The 25,133-nt window shown below is 30.6% G+C and overlaps 1 protein-coding gene across 3 annotated transcripts in view; it reads right to left on the bottom strand.

The window, feature by feature from the left end:
• LOC109602942 (transmembrane protein 132E) overlaps nucleotides 1-25,133 on the bottom strand; it is a 108,806-nt gene that overhangs the window by 45,185 nt on the left and 38,488 nt on the right. For all 3 annotated transcript variants that reach the window (XR_007548123.1, XM_049967657.1, XM_049967656.1), the window contains exons 2-4: nucleotides 5,551-5,811; nucleotides 4,490-4,749; nucleotides 4,083-4,429 (exon numbers count right to left, since the gene is read on the bottom strand). Coding sequence is in view for 2 of the 3 variants with exons in the window: in XM_049967657.1 (XP_049823614.1) it covers nucleotides 4,083-4,429; nucleotides 4,490-4,749; nucleotides 5,551-5,811 (868 nt within the window). In the remaining variant the exon portion in view is untranslated. The remainder of the gene's footprint in view (nucleotides 1-4,082; nucleotides 4,430-4,489; nucleotides 4,750-5,550; nucleotides 5,812-25,133) is intronic.

Below are 25,133 nucleotides of genomic sequence, written 5' to 3' on the forward strand. Positions count from 1 at the left end.
ATAAAATTAACTAATTAAATTAACAAAAAATAAAGATATTAATTTAAATATATAAATTTTTTTAAAAATTGATGCAAGACAATTTAAGGTTTGCATAAATTAAGCATAAAAATTAAAATGAACCAAATAAATAAATAAAATAATAATCGAATTATCATTAATTTAAATTAAAATCCAGTAAATTACATTAATTAACATAAATTGATAATATATATAAGCTAAAAATATGATAAATAAATAAATATATATATATATATATATATATATATATATATATATATATATATATATATGTATATATGTATATATTAATAAATAAAAATAAAATTAATAAATAAAAAATAAAATTTATTAAAAAATTAATATTCTAATTATTCTTGTTGCTTACGTGACCATTTCTTTGTACTTTTGTACATTTTAATGATACTATTACAGTCTCATAATTTTATTTTATTAATCCTGTAATTCAGCTGAAATTAAATATTTAACTACATACCTTCATTATGAAATTAATTATTTGTTAAAACAACAAATATCAAAATAAATGGAAATGGAATTAATGAAGCAAATTTAAATGTTTTATGCCACATACAAATATTAAATTAAAATTAAAACAGTAATATTTCCTAATAAATGAAACACATAACAAAACGTTAACATGCAAACTATCTTTAAAATACCGATATTCAATTGTATTGATAGTACAAGTTAAATTGGTTGTGCATTAATTAAACCAGAGCAGAATTATTATTCCGAAACTCGATGAAGTTATAATCACCTATCGATTATTCGAACATCCACTATTCACCATCGGGAATCAGAGGTGAACTTTGAACAAACACAAATCACGGACGCTGTATAAGTAGCGAAATACCTTGGCGACAATTGCTAAATTTTATGTGAGTCCAAGGAATGTCTCCTTGTCCTTTCGTCTGATGAAATTAAACGGGCGACCAAATAAAAGATCGTCCCGTTTCATTAGAAGCAATAGAAAAATTCCTCGTCTCCTCCACAAGTTGACGTCCACCTTCGTCCAGGATTAATTACCCACACCATAATGAATTGGAAACAAAAATAATTTTACGATTGAATTATCGTCGCCAAATACATTTTTAGGCCCTGATTTACGACGTAAGCCAATAAAACGGCAACATTGAACGTGTTACGTCCTCTCTTTTGTGCAATTTCTGAATTCTGTTCCGAGTCCCATTGTGTCCGCCACTCCAATCGATACGGATCTAATCTATGGTGCGCCATAAAAATAAAGTCCAATATTTACTCTGACCGTCGCTCATAATGATTCGATCGCGTGCAAAAGAAATCTTGGCTAATTCCGCTGAATTGAAATATTTATTGTTGTTTTTGTGTTGTTGCTTTTGAAGGTGAATGGACAAGGGCTTTATTACAATCATTGTTTCACTGTATTGTCTGGTGCAGTTAATGGTTGAAATCCCCCTTTGGTTTCGTTGTTCTGAACCAGGTACTTTGTAAAAGACAGCACTCTATTTACATTCAATAACAAGACAGAAAGCAACACAACTTTGGAGGAGTAATATTCCGATAATATATATTATACGTCTGTTCACCAACAAATCCCTTTTATGTTTATTGATCAAAGGCAAGACCATCGAAAAGTAAATTTCGAGACATAACGACGCTCCAACGCTCCTCTTTATGATAAAGGTAACAATTTCCATACATTTCGAACGACGCCATCGAGATGGAATCTATTTAATGTAATATTAAACACGCTTGAAATAATTAGACGGCTTTTCCAATTGCAATTACCAATGGAATAGATAAATGATTATTGACAATTCACAAACTTAATGAACAATTCGCATTAAACCCTCAGTTTTAGTCTCCATTATACACTAGAACTTGCATCATCCAACGTTATCTTCGGATTGCCAAACGCAACAGACACGGAGTCGCATATCATTACAGCGACGAACGAAGAACAAATATTATTCAGAGCAGACGCATTAATCAAACAGAAATTTCATTGCGAACAACAGACGACTTAACATTAATTACCCTCAGTTTATTTACAAGGAATTCTCTCGGCGACGTTTTCCTAAAACGAGATGGATGATCGCAGTGAAGAAAACGTCATGTGTGACCCATTTTGCCACGACGGACGTTTGGAATGGAAATGAGCAATGGGACAGGGGGAGATTTACAGCCTTTAGGCACCGGCTCGTCTATATTTTAATTAAACGGCACAAAGTGCGGGTTATTTATGTTAGGAAAATGTTATTTTTACAGAAAGCAGCATTTAATTTATGTAGATGGCTTTTATAAAAGTACCAACAACAACAGAATGAACAATTACAGTATTACATTCTGTGGTTCAACTATCATATTTGTTTAAAACGTAATTTATTTACATATTTTTGATGTATAATAAAAATCAAATAATATCAAGAATAAATTAGGACAGATTAATATTACAGTGTCGGGAAAACCTCAATAAATTTTAATTTCAATAATGAATTAAATTATTTTCTTAAAACTCGAAATTTTAATATTAAAGAATAAAAGATAGATTTGATTAATTACCATTTAATAAGATTTTCCATATTTATTCGGACAATATATTTATTATTCATTTTATTTTATTTTTTACAGTATAACTGGCGAATTTTAATTTTTTTAATTGATTACCAATAATATTATAATTTAATCATAGAAGCTTATTTATTCAAATTTTATAAATAAATTTAAATTTAAGCTCGTTTAAGTTAGGTAAATTAATAATTTAATTTCTTAAAAAAATTTAACAAATTAAAAACCCATTTAAATATGAAATATATATTTAAAAAAAAATATTATTTATTTTTTAATTTTTAAATTTAAATTAACAATTTTATTTTTAGTTAAATTTTTCCTAATTTTTTTTAATTGTTAACTATTTACTATTCTAATTTAATTGATACATTTTAATTATTCAAGTTTATGTATTTTATAATAAATTCAAGTTTTTATTAAAATTTTTTAAATTTAATTCAATTATTAATAAATTTTTAGATTCAAGTTTTAATTATTATTTTTCTATTTAATTACTTCATTTCATTTTATTTTTTAAATTTTAATTATTTAAGTTTATTTATTAAATAAATTATATAAATATTTATTTTTTTTTAAATTTGCTTGGTCGATTTTAATTTATATTATAAATAATATTAATTTAAATTATAATTAATATTATATAAATTAAAAATCTTTTTTAAAAAAATGTTAATTATTTCAGATTAATTTTTTTTTCTTAAATAACTGTAATAATATTACATAAATTAAAAAATTTATTATATTTTTTATTTAATTAGTTAACTTTATTTATTTATTTATTTATATATTGTTAAAAATACTTAAATATATTTTGATATAAAAAATAATCTTATTGTATAAAATTAATTAATTATACAAATTAATTACTTTTAATAAGTCAATTATTTTTTCAATTCATCAAAACTATAATAAACTCATGAAAACGTATGTTGCATTTTGAAAATTACTTATTTAAAAGATCTCAAATTGCTTAAAATATGTTATATTATATTTTTAAAGCTCCGATTTAATACAGACAATATTGTTGAGAATTATTACAAAATTTAAATATAACGTTGCACATAAAATGTTTTTGAAACGAATTTAATTTTAGCTCTTCAGGCACTTCAACTAAAACATATGAAACATTAATTTCGCGCTCTGATGAAATCTGTTGATTCTTTTACAAAGTCAACTCAGACAACCCGAAAGAAATGCGACTTTTATTGTAAACTAGGTAAAACACATTTGAAACAATGTTTCGGCCGTGGAGACTGTTCTCTCCATTTGGACGCGTTCTTTTTGTTTACTTCGCTCTCAACTACGAAGTCCAATAAAAGTTGTCAAAAATGGCAGTAAAAAGTTACACTTTTAATATGTTACAATTTGTGATGTATTATTTGCCGTAAAACTTTTATCGTCACACGACGAGTAATATAACTAAGTTTAAATTAAAGTTGCCGTTTTTATGATTACGAGGGATTCAAGTCATCATCTTGTGCAAGTAAAACAATTTGATGGAATTTACGTACCTTATGACGATTGCTGTTAATAGTTTAGCCTTCTGTCGGTCAATGAAAACTGGGATGTGCATCCTGGACATGGGAAACAAGGGTGGATGTGGCACCAACATCATTATAGCATCTGTTAGTTTGAACTCCTTGTAAGCACCTTTTGCTGGTACTAAAGGTATAGTACCCAGCACAACAGAAGGTTGGACCTGCATTTTTGGATGGCAACCTTCACCCTCATCCGGCCATGGCTCAAGAACTGAGTAAGCAACTTGCACTAGACGTGGTGGAGTCTTTGTGAACTTCCCTGGATTGCCATCTTTGTCCGGCGATGGTAAGGGAGGCCACCAATCTGACGGAATGGTAACCTGTGGATGAACAAAAGCGATTGTCCTCTTCTGAACAGAAAAAAACTTCTTTAAAATTACCTGTGCCAAACAGACACCATCTTCTCCATCCGGACTGCAGGCAGCATGTAACGGGGACCTGGTCCCCATGGTGGCGTGAAGTACGATGCAGACCCTTTGGTGGTGTCTGGCCAGGAGCATTTGTCTCCGACCTCCCGGATCTGTGCCCGTGTGGAACAGGACTCTTAAAACTGGCGAATCTCTCGGCACCTCACTTCGGACGATGTGAGCTGACATGTCCAAGTGATGGGTGGCTTGGTCTTGAAGGTCTATTGCAGGTCCTTTAAGAAAATTATTCGAGTGCTGATTTTGTTTCTCAATTCCGGTGTATGGTACTGTTTTTTGAAATATCTATTTTTCATAAACCTTGTTTAAATGTCAAGTTATTTATTTGTTTGACTTATCAGAGATATATTTACCTTGAATGACCTACTTCAAAAATTTTTGCGATGTTAATATTCTAAACATGTAAATATAAATACGGTGGATTTTATTATTCAAAGAGTACAAGAACAGCTACATGTAAAGCCATTTAATCCGGAATAAAACCTCACGTACAGGCAAGTCTGCTAAGACAAGTCAATATTGAGAAAATACATAAAAAATCGTTAAGATGAGGAAAGGTCTTATATTTTCGTTGGTATTAAAATGAATTTTATAGATGTGTAAATCGTTTTACATAATTGAGAAAGATTGGCTAACTGTAGTTTCTTGAAAGACACGATTTGGCTAGCACGAGTTTTAAATTGAATCCGTTTAATTTACAAAATAAACAAACATGGGGCCAATAATAAACATTTCAAATTTATATTTTGAGTGCGTAACCGATTACCAATAGGCGATCAGATTAAACGCATTCACGTGATCACTTGTTGAAATCACAATTATTTATTCACCGTTTCCTGACCCTTTTCATGCGGCAATAAATCTATAAATGTGAGATACAACAAGTGTGCATTCCATTATAAATATTTGTTTCTGACAGCGTGCAGTTAAAAGTTGATTTTTATAGCTTCATAAATCTAATTTTATGCTGGAACTCGATCCGCAGCACTGATTTACACCAATAAACCGTAACTCACCGGAAGTGTTAAGGGGTAGCGGATCGGGTACGACGTATCGGGCCGGTACCGTTTGTTTGGTGCTGAACGGTCCGTAAGTCGCCCTAACGGAAATCGGTTGGGAGCTCTGGAATACCGTGAATCGATCTATCGACAGCGGCAGTCCGGAATTCGTGGCGCCGGACAAATCCGGCTGCGTTATTAAGTTCTGGCGCGGTGTCTGCTTCAAGAAGAAGCCCCCGTCCTTGTTCTCGAAGTGAACGTTCACACATGATGAAGAATCTGCAACAAACACGAATGTTGATTAAATACGTTATTGGATTCATTAGTTGCGGGGTTAATTGGTGGAAGCGGGGAATGGAGGAAAGATGTATAACTAAATTAATAAGCGAGAGGCCGGAATTGAGGTGAAGTACAAAAGCTCTTCAGCTTTCAAAATAATAAAATTATGGGATATTAACGAGGATGAGTCATTAACTTCAGCCTTGAGGATAATTACAAATGTACTAGGCTTTTTTGTAATCTACCCAAAACATACAAAAAATTTAATTTAATGTTGTTCTGTCTTAATTAATTTTTAATGCCATACTACATTATGATCCAGAATGACCGACTGAGAGAAGCTGTTTTCTTGTTTTCTGAAATATCATTTGATTAATAGGCATTAACAACCCCAATTTTAAAAAGATATTGGTCAAAATTGTACTGCCTCTGATGTCTGTGATAGCTTAGAGAATATTCACCTGTCTTAAAAATTCAAAATAATATTTTGACTTTTTAAGACAGGTAGCAACAACCTTGCCTTTTTTGAAGAGTAATTGACAGTTAAGTAATTGGCAACTCTCTACTTAATAATTCCTGATAAAAAAATCTAAGAAACAATAACACCTTGATAAGAAAAAAGCTACTATTGCGCAAAATTCTACTCTCTTTGATGTCATAATTGATGGCTTCTAGAAAATTTAGCTCTTTAAAAATTATATTTTGACTTTTTTAAGATAGGTAGCAACAACCTTGATTTTTTTTGAAGAGTAATTGACAGTTAAGTAATTGGCAACTCCCTACTTAGTAATCCCTGATTAAAGAATCTAAGAAACAATAACACCTTGATGAGGAAAAAGCTACTATTGCTCAAAATTCTACTCTTCTTGATGTCATAGTTGATGGCTTCTAGAAAATTTAGCTCTTTAAAAATTATATTTTGCATTTTTAAGACTGGTAGCAACAACTTTGCCTTTTTTGAAGAGTAATTGACTGTTAAGTAATTAGCAACTCTCTACTTAGTAATTCCTGATTAAAAAAATCTAAGAAACAGTAACACCTTGATGAGGAAAAAGCTTCTATTGCTCAAAATTCTATTCTCTTTGATGTCATAATTGATGGCTTATAGAAAATTTAGCTCTTTAAAAATTATATTTTGACTTTTTAAGACTGGTAGCAACAACATTACTTTTTCTGAAGAGTAATTGACAGTTAAGTAATTAGCAACTCTCTACTTAGTAATTCCTGACTAAAAAATCTGAGAAACAGTAACAACATGTTGAGGAAAAAGTCACTATTGCTCAAAATTCCCCTTTGATGTCATAATTGATGGCTTCAAGAAAATTCAGCTCTTTACATATTATTTTTTGACTTTTTAGGGCAGTTAGCAACAACTTTGCCTTTTTTGAAGAGTATTGCTCAAAATTCTACTTTCTTTGATATCATCGTTGATGACTTCTAGAACATTCAGCACTTTGAAAATAATATTTCGATTTTTTAAGACAGGTACCAACAATCTTGCCTGTTTAGAAGAGTAATTGGCAATTATCGTTCAGGCATAAAATTACACATTTTTCAATCTGAATCAAGAATCAATTTGCTTCCAGTTATCAGAATTTAGAGTTATCGAATTTTGACTTATGGAGGTTTAGTAACATTTATATATAAAAATTTGGCTGTACATTAACATTATAATTAGTTTAATACATTCAGTATAATTAAAATGAAATGGTTTTCAAATAAATGAACATTTACCATAAATGTATAATAACGGTATTAGTGTAATACAGATGATAAATACAATGATTAATGGATTAAATTTTCCCAATCCAAATGAAAATATGAATATGTATCAGTGTAATAGGATTCCATGATATAAATTTTTAAAAAGAGCAAATTAAAAATTTCAGGCTGACGTACATAACACATGCGTTGAAATCCTTGTGAGTGTAACAACATACATAATATATCCAAAATTAACATCGCATCGTTTCCCGCGACTCAGGTATTAATAGTTTAATGGTTCATCTTTATATTTTAGCCGCATTAGGTTCCAATTTCACGGTACATAATTCGCGATAATGCATTAATGTTAGGTAGTTATAGGCATCGGCATTTCCTGATGATATACCGCCTTGCTCTCCCGACTACCTGTACCCGGGGTTTTATTGCAATTTACAACTCGATAATATTGTAACGGCGAAATAGTGTTCCGCCGACCGAATACGCCGTTACCCCGATAACAGCCCCGAGACCGTGTGCAGTTCGGAAATTTCCTGCATTAGCCGCCGAATTATTTAGCCGGCACCTGGGAACGCCTCGGTCGTGGCACAAATGCCGATTTATGGCGTGTCACGACCTCCGTCACAGACGCTGCGGAAAACCGCGGATATGAGTTTCCAGGCGGGAAAATTCTCCGCTCCGATATCAATTTGAGGAAAGTGTTTTAATTAATCAGCCGCACACGGCGTTAAAGGACGAAAGCCTTTTATAAACAGACGAAATGAGTTTCTGGTTGTGGCGGTGACAAAAATGATAAACACTCCCGGGTGTTATGGGATTTAATGGGAGGATGAAAAGATTACGATATGATATATCACACGTTCGAACTCGGTTAACAGTAAATCGTGGAATTTATTGTGTGTACGGACCAGATTAGATATGTGTAATTTTTCATGCAGCACACGCACCGACCAAGATAGGTTTGCAGTGTTTCAGTCCCGATTCATAAATTTAAATGCTGAAAATTAAATGTGGGATCACTAAGTGCTTTATGGGGTCAAAGAAAATATCGTGTTTTACGTTCATAAATTAAAAAGTCCAACTTAGAAGTGGTGGTTTTTTTGAATTTTTAACTTTTATTATTGTATATTTCTTTTATGGCATGATAATGTGACATTTTCCAATATATTCTCATATTCTCTAGACCTCTGGATTTGCTATCTTGATTCCAGACAAAAATATTGTTTCAGTTTCCGTTCGATAGGTTGTTCTTGAAACAACTAGTTTTTTCAGGATATATATGACATTTAAATTCATAACTTATATTTATCTCAACAGGAAATCTACTCAAAAGATAAATAGTCTTTTCTTCTTTCTATCTCGATTTTTTTATTTGGTCTTTCTTAAGTGTGGGGTGAAATTTTTCTAATGCATATTAAAATTATGAAAATGTTACCTTTTTTAATTAATTCCTAAACTATTCAGCAATAAGGCTCATCGATTATTTGTATGCAGGTTAAATTTAAATTGCAGCTAGCGATTTCCCAACAATTGGCTTAGTAAATTAGCCCGATTGTCTATTAAGATAACAATAATGCTCATCTGAAACCGGCGCATTCGCCATTTTCATCCATTCACGTAACCTACTTAAACCGTGCAATTTATGTATTCCTGCGGAGAATTCGAGAAACGTATTAGCCGAAGCATGCGAAAACAAGTTAACATTTCTCTATGTTCACGCTCCCAAGATCAAACGAACAAGATAGACACGCAACCGAATACCTGCAGGATTTTTCTCCTCACATTTTACTTGAACGTGCTAATTAAGTCATTGGCGAAAGTTGACAAGTTCTAGGAAAAAATTCGAAGTTCTAATATCATAATTATGGTCTAATTTTGACATTTTTTTCCAGTTGTTAGTGAATAATTTGTAATATATATTACGTATGCACTGTCACAAATCACACGGTTCACGTTGCATGTAGGTGCGTCAAATTTAACAAATAGATTCATATATTACATGCCGTTTTGTTCTACCGTTGGCCGAGTTGTAAAACAATATATTGTTACGTACGTGCGGTGGAGCGTAAATAACACACGAAAAAGTAATTATACACGTGATAAATTCTAAAATGTGAAGTATGAAAGCGTTTAATTTAATTTAGCTTATTATTCGCGAAGCGCAGGAAACCAGCGTTTGTTAGTTAATTTGTTAATAGGTATTTGTTGATGAGTTTCTGCGTTTTTTCAGCAATATTTATTAATTAAGCCGCTGAAAATGTATAATTTTTCACAAAAATTAAGCTTCCAGAAATCCAGTTTTGACACTCTTTCAGCTGAAAGCACCACACCCATTTTTATCAGTATAAAAATTTAAATTAAATATACAAATTTTCACAAAACTGTAATAAAACAGTGACAATTGGAGCAATTTTTATTAAACTGTTACTTACAATGATTTATTCAATTTTGAACACTATCGTAAACTGATTGTAAATTGTAGAAAATTGTTTATATTTTTTGTTTTACATTGATTGAAAATATTTTTAAACATTTGTACTGTTTTCTGAAATTAAATGTACAAATTTTCACAAAACTGTAATAAAAGAGTAACAACTGAAGCAATATTTATTAAACTGTTACTTACAATGATTTATTCAATTTTGAACAACTTTGTAAACTGATTATAAATTGTAGAAATTTGCTTATAATTTTTTGTTTTACAGTGATTGAAAATGTTTTTACACATTTGTACTGTTTTCTGAAATTAAATATACAAATTTTCACAAAACTGTAATAACAGAGTGACAACTGAAGCAATATTTATTAAACTGTTATTTACAATGATTTATTCAATTTTGAATAACTTTGTAAACTGATTGTAAGTTGTAGAAAATTGTTTATAATTTTTTAAATTAAATATACAAATTTTCACAAAACTGTAATAAAAGAGTGACAACTGAAGCAATATTTATTAAACTGTTACTTACAATGATTTATTCAATTTTGAACAATATTGTAAACTGACTGTAAATTGTAGAAAATTGTTTATAATTTTTTGTTTTACAGTGATTGAAAATGTTTTTAAACATTTGTACTGTTTTCTGAAATTAAATATACAAATTTTCACAAAACTGTAATAAAAGAGTGACAACTGGAGCAATATTTATTAAACTGTTACTTACAATGATTTATTCAATTTTGAACAACATTGTAATCTGATTGTAAATTGTACAAAATTGTTTATAATTTTTTGTTTTAATGATTGAAAATGTTTTTAAACATTTGTACTGTTTTCTGAAATTAAATATACAAATTTTAACAAAACTGTAATAATAGAGTGACAACTGAAGCAATATTTATTAAACTGTTACTTACAATGATTTATTCAATTTTGAACAACATTGTAAACTGATTGGAAATTGTAGAAAATTGTTTATAATTTTTTGTTTTACAGTGATTGAGAATGATTTTAAACATTTGTACTGTTTTCTAAAATATTTATTAATCAAATCAGTAAATTTTTTTTAATTTTTCAGAAATTTAGTATCTAAAGATTCAAATTTTGACACTCTTTCAGCTGAATATGTACAAATTTAGAAAATTTACTTTATAATTATAAATGGAATCTTTTCGTGTGTAAATAATTTTAATTGATTTAAAAAAATAATATTTCATAATTAACCTTTGCTTAAACATCAGAGGAATTTTAAAACTCATTGGCATTGTGCTTCGCTTGACGTCTGCAAACGAAGAGCTTCCAGCCTTGTACCGAACACGAAGTTAATTAACTTTGTGGTTACATTTAATTATCGTAGAAAACAATATTTGCCAGTTAATAATTTCGTCGAGGCAGCACGTGACTTTACGTCCAACCACATTCGGCGTTTGCGGAAGATCCCAACGTTGCAGTTAGTCCGGTCGCCGGTACGTGACAGATCGGCCATATGCATCATTCTCATGTAAATGAGCATAAAATGGACGCTCCCATGTCGCGCAATTAGCCGGTTTTGTTAATTAAAGTGGCGCGCCGTCCCGCATCCGTCGACGGAACGCGGGGCTTACCCGGCCGTTGTGATGATTGTGATGGAAATGCCGGAATTATGCATGGACTTCGTTTAGTCGGCGGACCCGTGAAAATTTCGCGTGCTCCCGTCGTGGGGTGATTGTGCGGCGGCAAATTGCGGCCGGCACCGGCTTTTTAATTTCGCCACCATTGACTTCGTGATTTCGGGGTGCGACGCCCGTCGCCGCCGCCGGAATTTTAACCGGACAAATTGACGTAATTTGATCGGACGGCACAACACACACGACCTTTAATGACACGAATTAATGACGTGGTTCGAACATAATTATGCGTTTGAAGCTGTGCACTGCGAACGCGTATTTCAGCAAGTGTCTTTATCATTCGGTTTAATATTGATGGACGTAATGGTATAATGGACATGAATCCATTATTGATGAGTTCGTGTAATTTCCAACTTGATCTTGCAACGGAACTGACACGTTTCTCAGATTTATCGTTTGATGATGGTTACATCAAAATCCACTGCAGATACTTTTTGAATTGACGTATTCACTAAACTAATTTACAAAATACTAAGCAAAATTTGATTATTTCAATATTTTTAAACTTTAATTTCAAAAATTTACCTTATTTTGGATATGTAAAAATATAATAAAACAAAAAGGGTTTATTTATACAAAATATGTAGGCAAAAATAAATTGTTTCAAATGTCCTTCATCAAGAATAAGGCTCTGGTTATCTTGAACTCATCAAACTGACAAAAAAGTAGAGTTATCAGAAATGTATATGTAAAGGATTTTGTTTGCAATCCTGAGTAAATCCTCAAATCATTATTTTCCCTAGAACATTCCTCATGTTGCATCACTAACAAAACATTACTTGAGGGAATTCCAAAGTCCGAACGACACAATCCCGATGCCGTTCCCAATGCGAGTAACGTCTAACCTAATTTTTCCGGAGCACCGGCCCATTAAATCCCCTACATTTCCGAATGTAAAACACCCCCAGGAAGTTGTTTATGTGTGTGTGTGTGACACCGTCTCCGCGTTAAATTCAAGCGGGCATAATTCACCGCACTAATTTTCTTGTGTACCTCGTTAATCCCGTTCCGGTATTTATAGCTTAATTTATGGACGGATCATTCGAGACGCGGGAACAAATTCTGTGTTAAATTTTTAAGAGGTACCGTCCATTAAGGTTAAAAATAATTTAAGCTTAATTATGTAGATGTTGTTGAGGCGTCGAACACAAGAAAGGGAAATCTAATAAAGTAAAAATGTGTGGAAATGAGAAATACTCGAAAAATGCATTATTTGATTAAAAGTTCAGGGATGCCTCGTCGAATCGGAATTGAAACACGAGGTCTGGTGAAAAAAGTTGCGAATGCAGAATAATAAATTGGAGGATTATCGGAATTTGAGGCGGTTTTCATGACTGGAATGGAAATTCTCGGCACATTAATTCCGCTGTTTGCACAAGATGAAATTGATGGCCATTTATCGACCCCTGAGAACAGATTTTTTTTTGGTATAACCGAATTTGATCAAGTTTTTTATCGTGGTAAAGTGATGTGTAAGTAATAAGCAACTGGAATTAGAAAGATATATCGTAGGTCTAATCCATTTCAAATTGGCTGATCCATTCTCGTTTATACTTTGATGAAACTGAAATGTATTTTCCCAAGACTAATTTTTTTGTGTGTACAAATCGATTTCAATAAAATTACTTTTAAAGCAGCTGAAATAACACATTTATTTAGGTATATCTCCTAATTTTTTATGGTATTGTTGTTGGGGACTGAAAGGCTCATTTTTAATAATTTTAATAAAGACATTGTGTCCGTTCTTCACGTCAAAAGTGAAATGTAATACACAGCAATAAAATATAAGCAATATTAGTCAGTGTCCACGTAGATTGTTAATGATACTCTTCCCCGCTACCAAACCAGACCGTCAATCCCACATTCTGAACTTGTAAACGTAAAATTTCGAAAGATTCACTAATAAATTAAGCCATCAGGGCCTTGTTTCCCGTTACGGAAACTCATTACCAGCCTACGGAAAGTGGAGAGAATGGGAGATAAAAAAAAGTTATAAATCTGTAACAGCTTCTCTGTATGCACCTATGCACTTCGACGTCGTAAATATAAAACAAACTTTCTAGGAGGTGTGTTTTCATTCAAACCAGACAGACCATTGATATGGGAACGGGGAAATTTATGAGTCCCTTTTGTGTATGCATCGAGTTTTGTGTCTTGAGGTGTTGTAAATCAACTGTATCGAAAACTGAAGGTTGTAACGAAATCGTTATTAGAAAATTAAAGTAGTAAAATTAATGACTGGATATATTTTTATGTTCACGAATATAAATCAATATCCGAATGGGAAGTATAAAATAAATTGTTGTGCCTAAACTGATTCAACAATTATTGAATATAATTAAAAAGATTTATCTTTGTTACACAGAATTTAAATTTACGTATAGCTTAATAGTTACATTAATGTTAATTCCATCGAATAACGGACAAAATTGGAAATTGCAGTCCATTATTAATAATCAATCAGCTTATTTCATTGAACAAACATTGACATAAAATAATTCAACTCGGCGACGTACAAAGATATTCGTTTAATTTGATGTGAATTATTTATTATATTGTGCCTGTAATTAACATTTAAATTAAGTTTTTTAATTATTTAATAAGAATAAAAAGAATTATTTATTTTAATGTTACATGATAGTAAAAACAATTAAATGGAAACAAATTCAAACTAAAAATTGACATGAGGGTTTAATATTTAAAACTCTGATAAACAAAGACAGATTTTTTAGATTTTTAGAATTCTATAAAACAACTTAATTAAAAATATTTCATGAAAATGAAATTTATATAACAGATAAGAAAATTAAGTATATTTTATTTTCTGTTAATGTAAAATATTCATATTTTTTTCTACTATAAACATAAATTAAATTTAAAACAATATAAATCTGAATAAAAACACTGTTTGTTATATAATTAAGTAAATGTCAGAATAAAACACTGTTATTTTAGACTTTTTTCAGTAGAGTAAATTATTCATTTTCTTTAAAAATAGACGTATTTCCGTAAAAAAAAAGAAGGGAAAAAGGGACTTAAAAATAATTTCATATATTTTCTCTTCCAAATTAGAAACAATGATTAATATTTTAAGTTTTTTACAATAGATTCTGCTTAAAACAATTTTTCTTTAAAAAACCTGAAAATGGATACATTTCATAATAAAGAAACATAAAATAATTTCATATATTTTCTATTATAAATAAGCATAAATCAAATTTGAAATAATGATTATTAATTTAAATTTTGCTTAAATTTGCTTAAAACAATATTTCTTCGAAAGCTGAAAATGGGGATATTTCACGAAAAAGAACTATTATCTAACTATAACAAATAATTAAATAAATTAGAAGCAATGTTATTATTTCAGATTTTTTTACAATAGATTTTGATTAAAATTATCCTTCGTTCAAAAAACTGAAATTAGATATATTTCAAGATAAAAATGTGTATAATAAATAAAAAAATAATATATTTTTTGTTGAAACAGAAAAAAATATATTTTTTTCTACTATAATTAAGCATAAATCAGATAAGGAAAAAAATTTATTAGTATGGTTTTTTAACAGTAACTATAGCTATTAATTTTTTTATATTGTTTCTAATAAATTATTAAATATAAAAAAATATACTTCCATAATAGGGACTATTTACAATAAATAAAATTTCAAATAGAAAATAATAATTAATTCATTAATTCGAATAATACTAAATTTAATGGGTATGTAAATTAGTGCACCATAACCATGCATTGAACTAATTATTTTTATATGTTTAACCAATTAAATGGCAAATTAGTAATTAGTAAATTAGTATTTGATATCTTAAACAAAAAAAAAACATAATAAATGTATTTGGAGCACATGTAAAACATGTTTGGTAGACAAATTCCCCTTTAAATAACATCTTGTAACCAACATCGAGCAATTTTGTTTACGCATATTAATGGCACCAGGATTTGTGGACCCGTTTATTTTCAGCACAGGAAATCTTTAGGTGCATGAGCTTCTAATTGTGCCCGTTCCAGTTTCCCCGAAATAACATTACTGCCTACTTAGTATGTTTTACTAATTCCACCGTCTTATATATCGAGTTTTATTCGAATTTCATTATAAACAACACATCATAAATCACCGGCACGATTTTTACTTTACTTGTTTTGAAATGTAAAAGTTATTTTTGAAAACCTGCATTGCACACACCGGAACGAAATTTATGAATTCAAACAAGGCTGAATTTAAACGTGATGGTATAATATTTAAAATAACGCAATGCATATTTTTGCCGCCGTTAAAAGTTATGAATTTTAATGCAATTTTGATTTAACCGTGAGAAAGTAATTTTTCAACACTGTAATAAATATGCACCGCATGCTATGACAATGGTAATAAATTTTATATAACAAACGCAAAACAAGAAATTTATTATTTAAACTAATAAACCTACTTCCGACCATATTTACATCAGCATATATGAAAACGATAATTGATAAATGAATAATAAATTATTATAAATTGCGGTTTGCAGCAAAAATTTATTAAACGATACAACAATGTCTCTATATGTATCGAATAATGAATATAATATAAAATTAATGGTTAATATATCTGAATTGTGTTCCAAAAATTGTAAATTGCGTTTTGGTAGCTATGATTAATTTTAATTTTCAATCCCCTGGTGATTATAAAACATTAAATGTTAATTGGGGATTATTTTTTGTGGTCCAATGTGGATTTACTAAACTAAGTTTGGCCTAATAATCACCAACATTAATTTTACATATGATCAATAATCATAAAATTTAATTAATTGGTGATTATATGAATTTACAACGACTACATTAAAACTTTTTATTCATTTTTAATAATAATAAAATACTTAATATTAATAATTTTATTAATTTTTGTTAAAATGTTTATAGTTCTTATCAATTAATCAATCTAATTTAATACAATTATCAAAGAATATTATAAATAAATAAGTTCAGTTAATAATTAATAATCTCAAAAATAAAAAACCTAAATCTTTCCAAAATTATCTTAGATTATTAATATTATTTAAGATAATAATAACAAAGCTTACACAAGTACTCCATTATTTGCCATCTGACAATCAGTTGGTCAAAACAGAATTTAGAGTGCCACCCCCAATAGAAAAATTACACCTCCCTCTTCGAAATCATCATCCCATCGAGGAGATGAAGCAGCATCCCAGCGGTGACCCACTCCAATGAACGAGCAATGCTTGTTGTAATTAGTTGGCATTCTCCGTCGATCGCAGCCGATCGGCGCTAAGCACCAGCTGTTCCAACTGTTCCATGGGGTCCTCGTCGCCGACGGGGGGTAATTAATTCGTGCCGGCTATTCCTCTTTACAATGACGATATTTCAATTGTACAAAACAAATAATTAAAAGGGGAGACAGGCCGGACAACGCGATGCGATCTGTCTTAAGGATTAATTAAAACTTAATGGGCGAAGCTGATTGCGAATTTTCCTGTTTGACGGGAATTGGGCCAGTTTAATTCCCCAAGGAAATTGCTCAGTTGGGAAATAATTTACAAAAGCACTCATCATAAACGTTAAACTCAGTTATTGACACCATTTTTTGTTTTAATCATTTTAAATTAACATTGTTCGTATGTCCAAGTTGTGATGATGGGCTCTCAGACATGTATTGGTTCCGGAGAATTGTGCAAACTATTAACGTCACATTTTTTATGTACCTGTCAGTCCCGAAAGCTGTCAACAAGAGATCTCCATCCAGTGAATTCCTTTTCCCTTCAATATTCTCCATTTGTCAATAAAATTGTTGACCTGCTAAGTTATATAAATATTGTCTCCCATATGGAACTGAGCCACTCTAAAAACTGGATTGTTAAAGTCACTGACTTTATGATGTTTAAGATCTTAAAACGTCAAATGATGAATATGAGACTGAATGGGGACCTGAAGAAGTTACGAGTAGATCTTATTTCACTTAATTAAACAAAATTTATTGAACAAAGACGGCAATAATGAATTCGAAGTGGAAGACGAAAGAAAGCAGGCGACGGCGGAGTCAACAAAGCTTTATGTCCACCGTACGAACGACCTGACTGACTCCAACTTGTACAGGTTAATTAGATAACAAATATTATTACAAGATTCCTCCTGTCTGAATTAACCAAGCTAATTCCACGTACATCTGTTAATTAGAATTCCTCCAACCCACACGCACAATTAAAAACCCAACCCGAATCAAAAGTAACGACGCATTGTAAAAATAATTTAGGTAAAAATCCCGAGGGAGTACATGCAGAAAGCGCCTCATTACACTCAGTTTTTGCAAAAACTTCCCGACGACGACGGCAACGAACGTAAAACCCATGCACACAGTGCCAACTTCGGGAGTTTACCTCCGTCTTTACGGCACTCGAGCAGTTTTACATTCCGCGATACAAGGAGGAAAATGTGTTTCATTTCGACTGCAGCCCGGGACGGATCTATTACGCTGCACAACCGGCCATTGTTAGTTCTAACGGTCCCATTAAATGGGCTTTAAAACACTACGAAATGGTATCTATGCATAGAACACACGCTGATCTCCGTACCGAAGATTAGAGTTGTTTGTTCTGCGTTTACGGTTTAATTATACCTGGAGAAGTTTTAAAAGTGCCATTGCGGGAGTTTGTTGCGGGTGAATTTATATTTACCGCTTTGGCGATTTGGAATTTCAGACGATACGGGTACGAAGTTGAGACGGGGGGATATTTATTGCTTTAATGAAGTCCGGCGGTGTTCCGGCGAGGCTTTTCGACTGTTTAAAACTTTGTTGTCTTATTTCGAGTTCGGGGGAAGTTATTAGGCGTGTAAATTTTAGCATATTTTTTCCGTAATAGCGTTTATTCAATAATTATGCAAAATTAATAGTTTAATTAAACACCAACTGACCATAAAATGGTCTAAGAATTATTAACGGTGCAATTAATTTAGAATATTTTTATTTAACGAAATCATTTAATAGGAAAGTGAATGAACTAATATAAAAGGGCATTTCCAATTAACTAATTATGCATATACATTAATTTTGCCACGCAATTTTGAATAATAAACTTCACGTCCACCCAGTGCACTAATTAAGATAATTTATGCAATTTAACACAAATGAAGTAAAAATGGTTGTTTATTATATATAATATAGATTACCATAAAATTTACATAAAATACACAAACTAAATAAGAAGAACAAAACATATTTTTCTTTCTATAAAATAGTGGTTTTATAACATCGTCTAAAAATTACTTTAGAAAAATTATTTTATATTAATTTTTATTCTGATTTATTTAAATTGTTCAACATACTAAATAAATTATTATTATTTTTATGTAATATGTATGACATTAATAGAACTATAAATATTTTGTTTTTAATAATTAATGAAAATGTTCAGGAAATAAATATTAATAAACTATTCAACATTTTTAAATATCTACAATTAAACAAAAATTTTAATTAAGTTAAATATTTAATATGATATAAACGACTCAGTAATAAAATGGTTTTAAAAATAAAACATTAATTCCATCAGAGGATTAAAGAATTTATTATAGAACTGATTGAAATTATTTTTTATGAATACACATTTTGATTTAATTATATTTATTCAATGATTCTTATAAATAAAATAAATGCATCCCCTCAATTTTCGAACTGATAAATTGAACATTCAAATTTTGATAAAGACTGATATGCGTATATTTTTAATTCAATGGTTTATTTTGATGAAATAGGGAATTATTTATATATTTTGTACTAAAAAATTAAAAAACGAATGAAAATTGTGAATATTAATGTTTTGATCACATTTCTCAGATATTTTTAATATTCTATTCCATTTCTAAGTTGAAAACTTCTCAGTGAGAAGAATAAATAAATTAATTAACATGAAATAAACGTCTCATATTAATAAAAATGATAATATAACTTTTATTATATGAGAAATCTGAATTTTCAAACTGATAGACTGAATATTGAAACTGAAACTTTGACAAAAAATGGCACAAAAATACGATAATATTTATATTGTTTAATTTAATATTTGATTTTGATGAAATTGACAATTATTTTTATATTTTATAATAAAAAAAATAGAAAATTAATAAAAACGATTGTGTCAATTAATGTTTTAACTCATTTTTCTGACATATTCTAAATAAATATTTAAGTTTTCACACACTTGTATAAAAAAGAAATATATTATATAAATTAGTATACTTAATTTAAAAATTCATTTAACATGTATATTAAACACTTTTTAATAAAAAATAAAAATAATTGCCATAATGTATTTAATTTAATTTATTCTGGTATTTTGAAATCATGTTAATTAAATGATAATATATGACAAATTGAAATACTGTTATTTCTAATTGTTATCAAAATATTTATTTCAAAAATTAAACATTTTAATGAACAATATTATTTTTATCCTGATCAACATAATTTTATAAATCATAATATTTTAAGTCAATAATTATGAATGTAGTTGGAATTGCATATATAATCATATCATATCAAAAATATTGATATATTAAAAAGAAATCGATTAGTTAAACACCCAATATTTTTCATAGAACGAAAAAAAATCTGAATGTGTATCCGAGAGCCAACACTAGAAAATATGGCAAACATATTTCTGGCACTAAATCACATTTTATGGATGCCGAATTCGAACCGTAGGACTGAAACGAGAATATATCGTCCAGAAAGTACAATAAAGGCGATAATGCGCAGCTTTATGCGATATCCCGATTCAGAGATGCAAAAACCTGAATACACGTCCGTGAAACACATACGAACTCTTTGCATAACAACCTTGAATGAACCACGATCAAAACTTGACAAAGGTAAGGCAAATTTAATAATGACAACGACCAACATCGATCGTTATGATTATCACAATTTGAGACAGGGAGAGTTCTGGTTTCCGCTCATAATTTTTCACGTTAATCCGTGTGGACGTCCAAGAGCACTTCACGCGGCCATTGTTTCGAACACGCCTGATTATCCTTGCCGGTCTGCTCCGGTCCGTTCCCTCTTTGTTGTCCGGCACGTCATATTTTATAACCCTAATAAAGGTCGCAACTAGTGACAAATTGAATCTCCGCGAGTACGAGTGCCGCTTGCACTCCCTGCTAACTCAATTTATATGGTTCTCTGGCCGTTAATGAAACAGGTTAATGGCCAAGCCGCTGTATTAATATTAAAGTATGAGAATATGGGCATTTAAATGTGGCTAAATATCACGGGGATTATGTAAAAGGTTAAATTATTACGGTTGGCTATTCAAGAGAAACTTTTCGATGTGATTATTCAGATGTTACGCTCATTTTTGAATTTGATTCACCTCTCTTCTAAAATATGTTGATATTACGGAATGTTCTGCCAGGCTTGAGTCGTTTTCGATTACGTTCACACGTGTCACCCCGCCATTGAAAATTGAAATGTAAGTCACATTTACTGTGTCGATATTTTTTATCTTATTTTTATTGCCCGATATAGGTAAATGTAAACATTAACCAAAAAGATAATTAGAAATATGACACTCAATTTTCAAACTAATAAATTGAATATTGAAACTGAAACTGAATTATTTGAACGAAATGGATTTAATAAATCTGAATGATCTAATTATTTAAATATTAAAACTCGTTTCAGTCTTTGGGCGTGACTTTTAATTAATAAGCTTTCATTAAATTGAGCTTCATGAACTTTAGTTAAATATTAAGCTTTAGAAAAAGGTGTATAAAATAAGCTGCTAATGTGTCAAAAGTTGAGCTGTTTTATGACTATAAAATGCCGGAAGCGCTAACTAAAACACATGACCATGTTGTAGAAGTAAGTCTGGTGATTTAATGATAACTATTTTACTCTTTTTTAGGTAATAAAAATATTATTTATGACTGTTTGAATTTTAGTCGAGTCCATTTAACTCACTACCAATTAATTTTCTTATTTTTAGAGACTCAACTGTAAAATAAAAATAATATATTAAAAAGAGTTTAATCAATAATTCATGAAACTGAAATTTAAAGTTATGAAATTTAATTCATCAGTATTTGCCATACTTTGAAACTATGTCATACAACATGGCAGTGGTTAGACACGGAATGTGCTCAGCAAATTTATTGAGATAGTTTGAATTTTGAATTATTACGCCGTCCTAGTAAAGGGCAAACCTCTGATATATTAATAGTTCAACTCTACCATTTACCACAGCCAAACGAAATAATATTCAGGAAACATGTTTTCCAGATTTGATAGACTGAAACCTCCGATCCTCACATTGTTTCGCGTGAAAGCTTTTCATGCAGGTCGTATTAAATTTTTTTCTCCGCCATTCAATCAACCAAAACGACAGCCCGGCTGCCACACGAGAATTCCAGCAGTCACAAAGAACGCGACGAATTAAATTTGATATTTTTTCCCATTCACCGTGTCAGAATTGCCAATGGCGGGAACAGAACTACACATACAAAAAAAAAAACAACGACGCCCGCCTATTATTGTAGTTTCATAACTTCTGGCGTTCTGTTTGAACTGAATAAATGCAATTGTGCCGGCTTCGTAAATTAAGTTATTCAAAGCACTTTTTTCCCCATCACAAAAAAGCTCTTGCAGGACTTTTTTCAGGGATTAACTGATTAAACCGACTTTAATCTGCTCGGCTTTTTGGTACAATTGCAGTGTTAACGTTATTGAAAACGTTTCAGCGGACAATAACAAAATTATGAGAATCCAGTGCAATACTGTGTGCATTATAAAATCCGCTTGGGCCGTTAACGGCTGAATAATCAGCCGGATTTTACTGCCGCAGCAGTTATGGACTGCTAAACGATGTTCCAGGGGAGATTTTATTGTTTTCGGACATGCTACGCCCGTTTATCGTTTCACGCTAATGAGATGTTCAGAAAGAGGTCAATGTTTCCCGGTGATGGACAGGTTTAAATTATTTCACGGCATCCGATTGTCCGACTTTCGCGAAAGCTCCACCTAATCCGTGAGCAAAATTGTCGTTTATTAATTTCCAGGGCATGATTCCGGTTAACGTCTATACGCCTGAAAACGTCCCGGGATCCTTTATAATTTGATATTGATCCCGTAAAGGCCTACGCAATATAAGGAAATTTGTATTCAAGAAGACACGGTGCAGGAAAAAAGGATAATGATCATAAATATATCATAAAAATTAAATTCCGTAGGCAACGAGCGCCATTCGGGGACACTTTACCGAAAACCAATTTACTTTCGTTAAATGGGCTTAATGTTATGAGTAAACAGTTATAAATTATGCTCCTGCTGAGTGGCTATAAAAGGACGTTCAAAGTTCGTGTGTTCGATGAAATTGTGCCGGTTTTATCGGGAGCATAATTTGTTAGTACACATCCAAAGCAACTACGTACATAGCAAATAATAACTTTGCTATTTCCACCCGTGATATGTTTCCATTTTCACTTCATTAAAATAATAATAAGTTAACACTGCATTGATGGAGTGGTGCTGTTGCAGCCCGTCAAAGTTCTTGCCGCTTTCATTTACATTCTTGTTTGATAATCTTGTAAAACTTAAAGCAAACTGGCTTCAAGTTTGCCTTTAGCAGGATTTAGAATTACGAAATTCCTCAAAATATTTACCTTTCAAGTGTGCTTTCAAAAACAGACACCTCTTGGCCAAAACTTGTGTATTACAATTTTTTAACTTTGAAACATTAACACCATGTAACCCAACCTAGACATATTTTTTTGGATCAACAATTACGTTTGATTTATGTGTTCCCATGATATCAAATGTTGCTATTTGATATCAGCAAACATGCCATTAATTCACATGACAACATTACACCTTATATTGTTTCAAATGTGGACAATTTAGAAGGCGTATTATTTTATGTGCGTAAACACGTTTATTATGCTTATTTATCGGCTTTCAGCCAACCAGGATTAAGGTATTCATGGGCTTTAAACGGCTCATATGTCAATTTAATGTTTTGTTTAATGGGATTGATCGCTCTAAAAATATGCGTAATCTGATACCCTAAAACAACATAAAACAATTAAATTAGTTCTGGCTTGAATGAAACGAAAATTTTCACTATTGTATGTCAAGACAGCTTAAAGCCTTAGAATCAAGAGCTAAATTTAACCAAGACTCTTTTAAAAATGGGAATTATTCTTGAAATTTTTATCTGTGATTAATTTTTCCTTTTTTTGATTATATTTAATCATTTTTTAACAAAATTTTCACATTGTTATAATAGAAAATATATTTTTTTCAGTCTTATTCCCAATTTTAGTTAGATGTCTCCAAGACTTAATTTTATATATTATAAACTTAACTTATATAAATAGATTAAAATTTACCCTTTTACAATTATGAAATAGAAAAAAGAACACAGGTGTGAGCTTTCAAGTGCAGCTTTAGGTTTAATAATAAAGATTTCTTCAAAGTTGAGGAAGATTCGTGAAATTTTTATTTGCGAATAATCTTTTTCTCTTTTTCATTAAATTTAATTAATTATTTAGCCACAATTTTACATAGTTTTAAAGGAAAATATATTATTCAGTCATCTTCTAAATTTTGTTTCAGCCTGATATTCATTACAAGAGTGTCTCCGTAAGTTTATTTTATATATTTATAAACTCAAATTATATAAATAAATCAAAATTTAACACATTACAACTCAAAAACAAAAAAAGGAAGACATATTAGAGCTTTAGATTCAAGCGTCAGGTTTAATGATAAAAGCTTTCTCAATATTGAGAAATAAATTAAAATGAAATGTACGTGAAGATTATCTTTGGCTTTCTAATTACAAATTTAGCTAAAAAAATGTTTAGACTTGTATAAAATAGAAATATGATCAGTTTCAGCTCCAAAAAGGGATGAAGGAAAAGCTTTTGAGTTAAATATTAGAATTAAACATGAAACATGCCACAGAAGCAGCAAAAATTCATAAAATTTGTTTATGTAAATATTTAGATTTACAATATTTTTTAACCAAAAATTTTATATTGCTTTAAAGGGACACAAAACATTTTTAACCACCCGTTAATCATCTCGATGAGTGGGTGTGATTGTAAACTGAAATTATATAAAACTTTTGCGTAAACAATTTATATTCCAAAAGATAAAATAACCAAACATCCACTAATATGTGTCACATTTGTTTACCCGCCAATGTAAATATTCGTGTGAACTACTAGTTAATGGGATCATGAACTTTTAATTCAATTCAAACCCACAAGACAACCAATAATTTGCGCGGACAGTTCGGAAGAATCCATCGATCCAGTTCGAAATAATGGATACACCAATTATATATTTAGTGGGCGTCGGGAGTATCTGAAAGCAAATCCATGTTTGGCCGTGGAAGGGTGGAAGTTTCCAATTTCCAGTTTCGCAACTCTTCAAAACTTGCATAAAAACCGCAGAACAAAGTTTTGCGAATGTGCC

The sequence above is a fragment of the Aethina tumida genome, chromosome 5, assembly GCF_024364675.1.
Source record: "Aethina tumida isolate Nest 87 chromosome 5, icAetTumi1.1, whole genome shotgun sequence".
NCBI classification, from domain to species: Eukaryota; Metazoa; Arthropoda; class Insecta; order Coleoptera; family Nitidulidae; genus Aethina; species Aethina tumida.